This window comes from Austrofundulus limnaeus, unplaced genomic scaffold, assembly GCF_001266775.1.
Source record: "Austrofundulus limnaeus strain Quisiro unplaced genomic scaffold, Austrofundulus_limnaeus-1.0 Scaffold89, whole genome shotgun sequence".
NCBI lineage: Eukaryota > Metazoa > Chordata > Actinopteri > Cyprinodontiformes > Rivulidae > Austrofundulus > Austrofundulus limnaeus.
In genome coordinates this window covers 806,165-819,672 of record NW_013952491.1, presented here as the reverse complement: position 1 = coordinate 819,672, position 13,508 = coordinate 806,165, and the positions used below count along the sequence as shown (strand labels likewise).

The 13,508-nt window shown below is 39.7% G+C and overlaps 1 protein-coding gene across 2 annotated transcripts in view; it reads left to right on the top strand.

The window, feature by feature from the left end:
- The window catches only part of LOC106520207 (homeodomain-interacting protein kinase 3), a gene marked incomplete at both ends in the record, with an annotated part of 13,482 nt that extends 229 nt beyond the window's left edge, over positions 1 to 13,253 (top strand). The window contains 12 exon segments of one of the 2 annotated variants that reach the window (XM_014012170.1): positions 2,297 to 2,416; positions 3,818 to 3,904; positions 4,442 to 4,626; positions 6,820 to 6,985; positions 7,115 to 7,220; positions 7,605 to 7,699; positions 8,919 to 9,067; positions 9,150 to 9,311; positions 9,391 to 9,750; positions 11,569 to 11,730; positions 11,812 to 12,080; positions 13,105 to 13,253. In XM_014012170.1, coding sequence (XP_013867624.1) covers positions 2,297 to 2,416; positions 3,818 to 3,904; positions 4,442 to 4,626; positions 6,820 to 6,985; positions 7,115 to 7,220; positions 7,605 to 7,699; positions 8,919 to 9,067; positions 9,150 to 9,311; positions 9,391 to 9,750; positions 11,569 to 11,730; positions 11,812 to 12,080; positions 13,105 to 13,253 — 2,010 coding nt within the window. 2 annotated transcript variants of the gene reach the window in all.
- Positions 13,254 to 13,508: the final 255 nt, after the last annotated feature.

The following is a 13,508-nucleotide window of genomic DNA, read 5'->3' as shown; positions in this document are numbered from 1 at the left end:
CACACACACACACACACACACACACACACACACACACACACACACACACACACACACAAGAACAAGTTGCTGTAATGCGTGTACACAAACGTGCGCTCTGAGGGCCTTAAGATGTTTGTTTTCTTCCTTTTAAATCCAACATTAAATCCATCTAATACGTCACTGGACTGAGTGAATCAGGAAATTGTCTTTCGCGGTGCGTGTTTATGTTCTCATTGTTAGATAATGTGTGGTCTAAACTTCACAACTGGGACTCAAAGTCAAATCCCCAGGCAAGGGAGAGGGAGCATGGGAAAAGAGCCGTCCCACATTCACAGAGGAGTGCAGGATTATTGTCTGTTTGGCCTCTGACAAATCAGCACAGATGAGATTTAGGCTCATCAAGTTGTCAATTAAAGACACTTGGGCTTTTAATCTGTTTGAAGGAAAACTATCTGACAGATTGAATGCTTTTATAGTTATTTTTTAGCTTTAAATATTGTTGAAATAGTTTTTATTCCTCCTGCAGCAGCTAGCCGTTTGATAAGTGATCAGTCAAAGATGGTGGCTTCGCTGCACATCGCCGTGTTTCCAGGCCATGCCAGGACACTCTCCCGCACACCGAGCCCCCGACAGCATGCTCTCCCATGCCAAGGCTCGCCGCTGTTCCACTCTACACAGCAAAATGTATTTATAAACATAAGCCTGATGGTAGACATGCACACAGCACCGCTCACACGCATGCTTGCACGTGCACAGACTTTGGTTCGAGTTCAGTGCACCATCAGCAGGTTCTCAGTCCAGTTCCCTCTGGTCAGTGCGTGTGTTTGTTCTAGGCTGCGCGCACACACACGTGCTTGGATTCATACAGAACCTGTGAAACATTATTTTATGAAGTTCTGGAGGGCCGTGCTGATAGATCTGTGAGGTCTAGCAGCAAAACTTAATGAAAACCTGGAGAAAATCTCAGAAGCTGTTGGGAGAAAAATAAGAGAGCAAAAGTCTTCAAGTGCAGAAATGTTGGGGTGTAACTTTGCTTTCTTTCATCCCACTTCATGTTAAATTAGTACGTAGTGTTGGTGTTCATTAAAGGTACTCATCGCTAACTAGAAATTAAACTTCTCCATCCATTCCATGGACGGCGCCATAGTTGATCTGTTTTTATCACTTTGGCTGTTTCTGGATGTAAACAAACAATCAGTAGTTGGCAGGATTTGTCTACAAATGTTTAATTGAAAGACGTTAAACATGGGAAAATAAATCTGGCTTCTGGTTTGTTTTCTTGAACCATTTTTAGTTTGACCAGTCTTCATGATGTTACTGAGTCTCTAACCTGCTGATAGCCAACCAGCTAACATCAAAACCTGCTTAAATGTTGGCGTATCTGTGTAGTTTATTAAAAAATCCAATTAACTAGTTACTGTTTAAATATTTTCATTCGTTTTAAGGATTCTGCTGGTTGGTATCAGCTGGATAAAACACTGACATTAATAATTAAAAAATACATTTTAATTCACAAGATCCCATTGGCTATTATTATTATAATCCACCTACATGTATGTCCAGAATCTGTTTATCGTCATCATCGTCATCATCATCAGTATTACTTTCCTCAATTCTACAGCCTAAATCACAACTGAGTTTTAAAAATGAGTCAATTTTTTCAACAAAAATATTACTGTCTGCTAGCTTTTTGTGCTGTTTGTAAAAATAAACCAAACTCTGTCCAGAAAACTAAACTAAAACAAAACTTCAACAGAAAACTGAACTGAAAGAGGCCAAATTAGTGAAAATTATTTTTTTAATTTTTTTTAATATATAACCAAATCAAACTTTTGGACACGATTCATATGTATTATATTTTTATTGAAGTGAGCCTAACGTTTTTGTCTGGTTATATTTTAAGTTTATTGATCAATTATGTAAACATTAGTCCCAGCAGGATATTTAAAAAAGACACATTCTGCTGTTTTTAATTAGTCTTTTAAAAAGTAACAATTTTTAAAGTTATTCTATTGTTTCATCTTGGCTTATAAAAGCTTTGTTTACTTGTTTAATCACCTGGAACAGAAATATTTGGACAGAAAAAGGTTTTAAAGGAACATCACGTTTTACACGTGTTGTTCTCTCTCAGCCAGGTTTACACAACCAGAATGCATCAGCTTATCTAAACTGATTGTGTGAACTAATTCTGTTAAAGTGAATCACATTCAGGTTGATTATCTCTAATGGTTGTTGTTTATTTTTGCTTGTTTTTTTTTCTTCTTCCCTATCGCTTCCTGTCTGTGGCCCGTTTCCTGCGGCTCGCTCTGCTCAGATCCGGTACATCTCTCAGACGCAGGGGCTTCCTGCCGAGCAGCTGCTCAACAAGGGGACAAAGACCTCACGCTTCTTCACCAAAGAATCTGACTCTCCCTACGCCTCCTGGAGACTAAAGGTACTTCACACAAACACACAGCTGGTTGTCTGTGAACCACACACCTTTTACCAGTTTATGATTGTTGTTGTTTGTGGGGTCACAGATAAAAGAAGAGGAAGATTGAAATGATTGGCACAGGAAGTGTTTTTCTTTCTTTTTATTGTTGGAAATTAAGTGGCAGATGTCACCAATAGAAAATAGCTGTTTAAATGCTGTCTAAACAGACTGAACCAGGTCATCAGGAAACACAAAACTGTGTTTAGACTTCGGCTAAATAAAGTTTAGAGTCAAGGAGAGAAACTGCATTTTCTGCTGAAAGAATGACAAAGAAGCTGAAACTTGCTTTGTTTTAGTTAAAGAAGCAGAACACCAACTAAAGGGCTAAAGAAGCTACAAGTTACAAGTAGAGGAGCTAAGTATAAAAAAAGTAGCAGAAATGGAAAAAAATGACTAAATACCTGTTTAAGGGTAAAAAACTGCAAAAGACTAGCCTAAATGTAAATTAGCCTAAAGTGCCTGTGACATGTATATCCGTGAAGGACAAAACGTCAAAGAAAATACATTTCTATTGAAGAAACTTGGCATAAAACACATGATTTTGCCCTTTATGTCACATAACTGGCATATTTTCTTTTGAATTTGGCTCAGCTAAAATGAAACAGGAAGTGACATCAAAGGGAAACTCTGAGAAAGAAAACTTCCTGGTTTTTGTTTTTTTTAAACAATATTATTTGAACTCCGACTCTTTCTCATCTCTCTATGATAGTGATTAAAATAATCTAAAAAAACATCAGATTCTTCTCTGCATTCTGTGTTGTTAGCCACAGTAGCATCGCTCTGTTCACATGCAGACATCCCCCTTTGACATCACTTCCTGTTACTGCACAAACAAATATCTCAACTGTTCATCTCAGCGGCATGAAATCTTTTTTACAATATGTTATCAATGTTATCTTTCCAAGAATACATTCATATTTATTACAAAAATTTGATGTAGACACTTTAAAGGTTAATGCAGTGATGAGTGAGCTAACAGTGAGCTAACTGTCAATGCTAACATTAGCACAAGGATAGCTAAAGTAGTCCAAAGTACGCAGAAGTATTTATGTTGCAAATACGTTCAGAAAAATACAAATGTGAAAAACATCCGTGTGAATGCTGAATCACTTCAAAACCTTTGACAGGGACTCCAGACACTCGAGTTGCTAAACGTAGTTTTTTGACTTTTTCCTTCTTCATCATGAAAACAAATCCAGAGACGCAGTGATGTTTCAACACAAGCTGCTTACTCAGACTTTTCTTCTGCCAGGACTCTCTGAGCTCCTTTTTTTAGGCTGTGTGGAGATAAAAAAAATAAGGTTTATATAAAAACTATATGTTGGGGGGTTATTGATGCTACTGTTCCTGGTGTTCCTCCAGACCACAGAAGAGCACGAGAAAGAGACGGGACTGAAATCCAAAGAGGCCAGAAAATACATCTTCAGCTGTCTGAATGACATCGCTCACGTAAGTCTCATCAGAGTGTTTTAAATAAAAAGAAATGGATCCAGACAAAATTAAAAAGGCATGCTTTTCATTGTATCTTACTGCTTTAAAACCACCAGTTATTAGTGGTTTATCAAAGAAACATGATTAAATTAAACGTACCAACCAGGATCAGAACGTCTTGGACTATCAGGGCTCCCTGATATTTAAAGAAACCTTAGTTTGTTTGTTTTTATTACCGGGGATGTTAAAAACCAAAACTTAGACTTGACATTTTAATTTGTCATTGACTGTATTGAAAACTCAACTGGTTTGAAACGGGTCTTCACAAAAAGTTTTCCTGTTTTTCTAATATTTTTTCAGGATTTTAATCCGCTCATATTCTGTATTCATTTATTTTTCTTATTTTTTATTTTAAGCCTGGACCTCACATCCATTCCCTCTTACAGGATCCCTTTAAAACTCTCCCATTAATCAATCTGCTGTGTGGTTTTTTATTTTAATTCTTAGGTTAGTTATTGACTGCGTTGTCGTATTTCTGTTTCCTTGTTGCCTCAGGTGAACTTGGTGCTGATTCCTGATAACTGCGACATGGAAGCAGAGAAAGCAGACCGGCGGGAGTTTGTGTCTCTTCTTAAAAGCATGCTGCTGATCGACGCCGAGGACAGAACTGTTCCCTCTAGTGTCCTAAATCATCCGTTTCTCACCATGACTCACCTGCTGGACTTCCCCCACAGCAACCAGTAAGGCTGTGACAGCTTTTTTTTGTTTGTTTTCACATTTCCCTGTTTTGTTTTTTTTATAAATGGCATCGTGAACTGGTGTGACCTGAAAACATGTTGCATTTGTTCAGTTAAAGAGTTCCTCCTCAAGCAGTCCATTCAAATATGAAACTTTGTGTTTGTGTAATTTATTGTTTAAAACATGGACCAACGAAGACAAAAAACTGCTACTAGTGGCTGGTGCTCGGTATCATGACCAATTCACTAGATCGATTTGATTTTGATTCATAAGGTTCTGAATTGATGAATCATGATTTGATTTGATTTAATCTGCTCTTAAATAATGAAAATGGTTCAACTGTGTTGCAAAATACAAATTCACTATTTTATCTCTTCACCATAAACGACAGGTTTTAAGGACAAACTTTTAAATTAAACCGTTTAATCTTGAAGGAAAACTGTCACAAGTTTAAAAGGTTTTAAATTAAAAGGAGGTGACGGTGTTGTTGGAGGAATTCATTTTTAAGAAACTAATAATTTTCTTGATAAATAAGAAGTGATGGAATAAGGCTGCAGGAGAAGAGGTGGGCTAATATAAATATACTTCTGCCCACTCCCGTTGAGTTTATTAAAACTGTAAATTTGTAATGTTTCTGTTACCTTCTGTTATGTTCAATATAACTTATTAAAACTTGTTACTTATACCTTATTAAAACAAATAATACAACTACAACATTTCATCACTGTGGATTTCATTAAGACATTTCTGAAACTTTAAGCAGCGCTAACACAGCCTCGCTGTCAGTTGACTGGCAGCCGAACGTCGGGGTCACCAAAATGTAAGAAATAAGTGTTCAATATCGGCTGAAGTTAGATGAAAACACAAGAGTTAAATAAATGGATCTGTGATAGGAATAATTGTCATACAACACCAGAATTCTGGATCTGAGTGAGGTTTATTTGCCACCGGACTGACAAGCCAAACCACACTGGATGAAAAACAGGAAGTGCATGTTTTTATACACGATTCTTCAATGCCTGAGTTCGCCCCCTACTGATCTACGGCTGAATCACAGGCATTCAGACAAAGACCTCACTCTAATGGATTAAAAATGGTTCACTTATGTGTTGGTATGATTCGGACATGTATCTACTCTATTTCAATTAACCCATAATAGATCAAACATTATAAAAGTGTTATAAAAAGAAAACCCTAATACTCTGGTGTTGTTTCTAATATCAGTACTAATCTATAATAACTATAAATTTCTTCAATAGTAATATTGGTAACAAACTACTGTATTTATCCCCCCCCCCCCCACACACACACACACTATGGATGATTTTCAGGGTTAAATTTTTAGTATTATACATGAATAAATATAATAAAAGCTTTTGTTAGAAAGTCGTTTTTCACACGTTTTAAACATGCTGAGCAGTTTCAGTCAGATGTTTACATACAGTTTGGATCGAGCTAACGAGCCGCTCATCGAAGCTTCGTTTTTGTTACAGCGCAGGAGCGCAAATCTTTGCAAGCAAAAGTCTCCATGGTCTCTGTTGTCTTTAAGTTCTGCTGAGAATCAGCTGATGATGTGAGTGATTCTTTAGTTTCTGTTGTTTTGATCCAGACAACTTGTTAGCGAAAGCTAACGTTAGCACTGAACGTCAACTGGATGTGAACCTTCGGCAAGCCAGGAGTGACAAAATATAGAAACACGTTTCAGATGCGCACAAGACGCCATGGGGAAGAATCGATCTCATGTCCTGTGAATCGATTTTCTCAAATTTAAATGAAATCGATCCAAGATCGATTCAATCGATTTTTTTTAACCAGCCCTACTATTGGCAGCCAGTAAGAAATACGTTATGAAGAAAAGGTTAAAAGTGGAACCTCCCTCTATTAAAGGATGGATTAAAATTGTGTATCAAACTTATATTGTGGAAAAGATATATTTTTCCCTCCCAAGTTAAAAAAAACAGTAAAATTTAATAAGATCTGATGGACCGAGCATGTAAAACCAATTAGATCTGATTTTATTAGACTTTTGTGAACTATGTGACCATGCCCTTTGTTTATTTTCATTGTTTGAGGTGGTGCGCTCCCTAGTTTTGTTCCGTTCTGTTTAATTTTGTTATTGTTCTCAGCTAAAAGTGGTTCATAAAAGAAAATACCAGAAAAAAAACTTCCTTCTCACGTCTGTGTTTTTCCCGCAGCGTGCAGTCGTCGTTCCGCATCATGGACATGTGCCACAGCCGGCCGAGCAACGCCGTGTTCGATGCGCTGAACCAGAACACCATCCATTTAACCCGGCCCCCCTTAGCCCCCGCTGCGACCTCCGGCCTTCCCATGGGCTACAGTAACATCCCGGTCCACACGCAGGTGAGATGTCGGTCCTGTGTGAGGTGTGAACTGAGGGCAAACATCGACCTAATGCAGCAAGTGTAACGATGTGTTCATGTTTTTGTGTTCTTATCTTCACCCCACCGCTCCTCTTCGTCTCCGCTGCAGTCTTTAACCCAGTCGGCTCCATCCGTGTTGCACCCTGGGATCGCTCAGTTTGGATGCAGTGATTCCTTCCCACCTGCTCTTCTTCTTTGTCCTCCTACAATGCAAGGTATCCAGACTTCTATTAAACATTTCTTTAAAGTTTTTTTTCTTTTAGTTCTCTTTTTTTACTGTTATTTCAGTTTTTTCTTTTGGATACTGTTTTTTTTTTTTTTTTTACAGCCCCCAACAAATTTTCTCGGGGTAGTGGAGTTGCTTTTTTGATCTGTTTATCATTAGTTAATGGCTTACTTATCTTCCTTTTCTCAAATGTTAAAGATGACTTTGTGTTGTAGAGGCCAAATGTTCTTTTAAAACTGTTCGCTTGAGAATTAATAAAGACAAAAAAATAGTTAATTGTAAAGAAAAAAGCTGAAAAAAATATGTTTGTGGAGATTTTCTTATAACTGTGCAAAGTTGTAGAGGTCAGTTTTTTTCTTTTTGTTTTCAAAAGGTAACCTGAACCAACCAGCAACCTATTCTGTCCCCATGGTAACTCAAGCCCCTCCCATACAGCCTCTACCTGTGAGGCCTGGCGTAATAGCCCAGGTAAGAAACCAACTCTTCTGTAAGCTGTGTACTCATTGGGGTTGAAACCACTTCAAACCCTGTGAGTGTGTTTACATTTCCAGCAGCATAGCGACATAATCGCATGATTGCAGCTGAGTGAGACCACACCCATCTTCTAACCCTTCAATTTCATCGCAGCTACTCATCTTGTGAAGTTTCAGGACTTAAACCTGATTTATGCTCACTGAGAAGGCCCATTCTAACCAGTTATCACAGCACTGTGCTTTACATAAGTGAAGCGGTGACAGTGAACTGATCTCAAAGCAGCGTCTGCTGAAAGAAGCTGCTACAGCTTGTATTGATGTATTACATCTATGGGATAAATCTTGTTCCAGCAGGAACTGAATTTGAATAGCTCAGATAGAATCTGAATGTGCATCATTTGAAATTGAATGCATTGATTAAAAAATTTTTTTTGCTAAATTGAAACGGAATTTAATGAATTGAAACTTAATTAAAACTTTTGAATTTGAATTACTTTGCTTTGAAACTGTATTTTGGTTTATTAAAAACTCAGTTTGACTACTTTCACTTTCAGTTCCATAATTGAGATTTTTGTGTCACATCCTGGTCCTTGAGAAAGCCAGGCAGAGTAATCAAACACAGATCCACAGATTTATGTTTCACTTTGGTGAAGTTTCCCTTCTGTATGTAACAGAGTTGATACAATCCACCATAAAAGTGACAAAAACAGACAGTTATTTTATTGCAGTGATTAATTTCACCTATATGTAGGAATAGATCACATATTGATCAGATGCTGCTGCTGACTGATCCATGATGGGATGTAAATGTAACATTTTCTACATATAGGTCAAATTAATCACTGCAATAAAATAACTTTGTTTTTGTCACTTTTATAGTGGATTGCATCAACTCTGTTACATACAGAAGGGAAACTTCACCAAAGTGAAACATAAATCTGTGGATCTGTGTTTGATTACTCTGCCTGGCTTTCTCAAGGACCAGGATGTGACACAAACATCTGAATTATGGAACTGAAAGTAAAAGTGGTCAAACTGAGTTTTTAATAAACCAAAATACAGTTTCAAAGCAAATTAATTCAAAACTTTAAATTCAGTTTCAGCTTAGTAAAATTCTTTTTCAAACCAATGCATTCAATTTGAAATTCATTCCCTGCTGGCACAAGATGATCCCATATACAACATCTCATTTTGTCCCCCTGCTCCTTTAGCAGGCCTGGTCCAGTCGGGGTCAGCAGCTTCTGGTCCCAGCAGCCTGGCAGCAGATGGCTCCCGTGGGCCCTCCTCCCTCCCACCCACCTCCACCTCCTCCCTCTTTAACCAGTGACACTGCAGCAGGCCCACCGAGGATCAGCGACTGGGGGTGAGTCACCAAAACCTCGAGTCATCCTGACGTTCAGGCCCAGTGTTCTAATATGTATTCTGTCTCGCTTTAACTGGAACAGGAAAGTGCGCTCTCACGGCGGCCATTTTAACGCAATGATGCAGCAGCCGCTCCTGAATAATCAGATTCCAGCCCTCTCCGCTCATCAGCCAATCAACATCGGCATCGCTCATGTCGTGTGGCCCCAGCCGGCCAGTAAGAGGAACAGACAAGGACACAACAGGTAGATCCTGCTTTCTTTAAATCCAAACTGTTCTGACATCTTTAAACTTATCTAATATATGAATTATTCCACGTGAAAGGAACCTGTCCCACCACAACAACATCCACGTCTCAACATGCCGGTCCCCCAAAATGGCCGACGTCGTGGGGCAGGCAGCGGCAGGGAGAGAGCAGCCTCAGAGGGTGATGCCCCTGGTGGAAACCCGGCGGCCGGGAGTCCAGAACACCAACGAGGAAGAAGACGGCGCCGAGCACGGGGTGAGCTGCTTGAAACAGGCGGCGCCGGACGCCAGCAGGCAGGCGGAGCTTTCAAGGCAGCCGCAGAGGGACGCGGCGGTCCTCATGGCCGACACCCCGAGCCCTGCTCCCAGCGCGATCAGCATCCGCAGTGATGTGAGCGACGAGGACGAGGGAAATCCCCGGGGTTGTCCTCTGAATCAGTGAGTATATTTAGGACGGAGTAGAGTTTAAGGTGGTTTTATTTGGCAAACAGGTGCACATTTCTGTTGTTTGAGCTCTGAAATGTGCAACAGCATTTTTCTGAAAAATGTTTTCATTATGTGCAAAACCAAGAATGCAGTTTTGCAAGCTGTCCTTTTCAAAAACTAACCTCTCACAACATGGACTCATGGCTCGCTGCTTAAAAGGATCCCCAATTAGTTGTAACATTAGACTTTTTTTGATAAACATATATTTTAACTGTAAAATCTAAACTAAAAATACTGTAGGATGTTCAGTTTTTATCATTTTTAAACTAAAAGTTTAAAAATGATAAAAATGGATAGAGTAATTTTATTTACACACAAAGCATTCTGGGTAAATGATGACGTGGATAGGTCCTCGGTGCGAGGCTGCTAGCGAGCTATATCCACCCTGAAGGTTAATCTTGGACAATATCTGATGATCGACTCTTTTAAATGAAACCAGAGAGCGTTGACAGAGAGGAGAAGGTAGAAATGACTCAGCCTGGAACTGAAAATATGGATGGAGGACAACAGAGCTGCTTCATGGAAGAAGAACATCAGCTTAGCCTGTTAGCTTTAGCATTAGCGCCAATGTTATCACAATATGTATGTATTAGCTCAGCGCTACACATTCTCCTCTCGTCACTGAGGTCCTCCATCCACATGACAGAGAGGGGAACACAAAAATGACTCAGCTGCAACTGAAAATATGGATGGAGGACCTCAGTTTAGCTTGTTTGTCGTGCTAGCGCCGAGCTAACACATATAAGGCAATATAGCTTCGGTGCTAGCGCAAAAGCTAACAGGCTAAGCTGAGGTTCTTCTTCCATGAAGCAGCTCTGTTGTCCTCCATCCATATTTTCAGTTCCAGGCTGAGTCATTTCTACCTTCTCCTCTCTGTCAACGCTCTCTGGTTTCATTTAAAAGAGTCGATCATCAGATATTGTCCAAGATTAACCTTCAGGGTGGATATAGCTCGCTGGCAGCCTCGCACCGAGGACCTATCCACGTCATCATTTACCCAGAATGCTTTGTGTGTAAATAAAATGGCTCCGTCTGTGTTAAAATATATTTTTAAAAATTTACAAAACTAAACATCCTACAGTATTTTTACAGTCTTTATTTTACAGTTAAAATAAATGTTTATAAACTAAAGTGTGACGTTACGATTAATCAGGGATCCCTTTAAAAACACTCAGATTTCACTCAGACTGCAACAGAAAGTTCATGTCTTTTCCTGCAATGTTGAGACACCAACTATTTTCTGAGGTATTTGAAGGATCTTAATGCCGATTATAAGCTTATAAAATGTCTAAAAAGGCACAATTTGTTCGCTTTGATTCCTAAAATGATTTTAGTTGCATCTTGAATTTGTCAATTCATTGTTTCTTGATCAACTTGTGTTAAAATTTCTTGCCAGAATTTATTTCTTGTGCCGATTTATTACACTGTAACAAAACTTTAAGTCCCATCATGCAGCTGCACAAGGAGCACAGAGCCTTTTTTTTTTGCAAAAGAAATGAGTTTATCTGCTCTCAAAACTAGTTGTCTGTAGTTTTGAATGATTTGCTTGATTTTAATTTTACTATAACTCATTATTTTAATCATAATGGTTTCTAAAAGATCCTAAAAAGTTTAAAATTTCTGGACTGAAACTTGCAGAAACTCTGAGATATTAACTTTCATAATAGTTTTTTTTCTGCCACCATACTTTCCAAAATGTGCTGCATCATGTGCATTAAAAGCAGAACTGCTGCCGTGTTTCTAAAGGAAGCTGTGACCCTCTGCCCACAGATGCAAAGAGGCGTGTGTGTGTGAGGCTTGCAGAAACACCAGCGTGTCCATGGAGAGAGTGTGTTCTCTCAGCAGCCCCGACAGCAGCCTCAGCACCAGCTCCTTCGTCTCCACCTCCCTGCAGTCCAGTCCTTCAGCATCGCCGTGCAAGAGGCCCAACAGGTCGGCTTCAACCCAAACAAAGAGACTGTTGGACCGGTTTCTGTCCGATCCTCTGAGTCACTTCTGTTTTTTTATTTTCAGTATGTCAGAGGACGACGGTCACGAGAGCGGTTGTGACACGGTGGAAGGCTCGCCCACGTCCGACACATCCACCTCCCCACGAGGCAACCGTGCCTACCGTTACCTCAACAACAACAACAACCGCCCGCCTCTGGCCGGCACGCTGGCACCCCTGACTTCCCCCGCCGAGCCGGACCGGAGCCCCCGCGGCATCAGGACCATGGTGGTCCCACCCATGAGAGTGCAGGGCAACAACGCTCACTGCACAGACGAGCGCGTCCAGAGAACAGGTGGGTGAACACGTTTATTTGACCTGTACGTGACTGTTGATTAGATCTGTACAGACCACCTGTGATGTGGTCCGTCACCTGTGCTTTGCAGGTCATATGGACGCAGGCGGGGCTTATCGCCCCCTATTGGCTCATAGAGGCTTTAACAGGTGATCGAGAGACACCAGCAGAGAGGTTTATGTAGCTTTTTACCTCATATATGCATCTTTAGCTGGCAAGCAGGTTCTTTCTATTTTTAAAATGTTTTTATGAAGATTTTCTTATTTTTAAATTTTAGATGATTTTTTACATTGTTTGACAAAACCAAACAAAGCAGTTTACTGGAGTTAATTTGAACTTGATACAGTAAAAATATACTTTTTAATTTGCTTGTTGTGGAGGGAAACTGTGGGATAAATCTTGTTCCAGCAGGAACTGAATTTGAATTGCTCAGATTGAATCTGAATCTATTAAATTTCTAATTATGGACATTCAGATTCGATTCCTGCTGGCACAAGATTTATCCCATAGGAAAGGAGGATGCATATGATCTGGTACTCGGCTAAAACCTGATAAATTTTCGCTCTCTGCTGGTTCTCGTTGTGCAGCTGCAGTAGTTGCCTGAGGATTCTGATGTGAGGTCAGTTTGATCATTTCTGATGCTTTAAAACTGATCCAGATCAGAATCCGAGGATCAACTGTTTCTACGTCCCTCCTGAGTGCCAAAAATCTTTCTTCTTTTCAAGGTTTTTAAGTTTGTTGACTTTATTTTGCAATTATTAAAAAGTGTGTTGATTTGAAAATAGACTCTTAATTGAAATAATTATATTTCCCTTTTTAAGTAATGGTTTCATTGTGTTTCCAAGTGTAAATTTTAAAATGAGTTGTAAACACAAGCTTTGACTGTGGAGTGCATTCTTGTTTGAAGTCTTTTTGTTTCCACTTCACTCTCTTCAGCTCTGCAGGATGTGTGGACAGCTCCTTCCAGCTGTTCTCAGACATGAGCACTTTTCTTGACTGACTTCCTGTTTTCCATCTGCTCCAGTCTCAGAGTCCTGGTCCCGGTCCAAAGGGCGCTGCAGCCTCATAGGGCAGCAGAGCACTGCCTCCTCCGTCCCCCTCTTCCCTTCCGCCCCCATCTTGTCCCGGCAGCAGAAGGTGACAGGGCAGCAGCACCCTCTGAGCTTTGGTCAGGTCAGTTCACCGGTGTTTATTTTCCTCTTTTAAGGCCATGTTTTAACGGGAGGTGTGAGAAAATATCGATACACAGAAATATTGTGATATGTTTGTTTTCATCGTTTGTATTTATTTGTTGTTTGTTTTTGTTGTTTGTATTTATTTGTTTTCATCGTTTGTATTTATTTGTTTTCATCGTTTGTATTTATTTGTTTTCATCGTTTGTATTTATTTGTTTTCATCGTTTGTATTTATTTGTTGTTTGTTTTCATC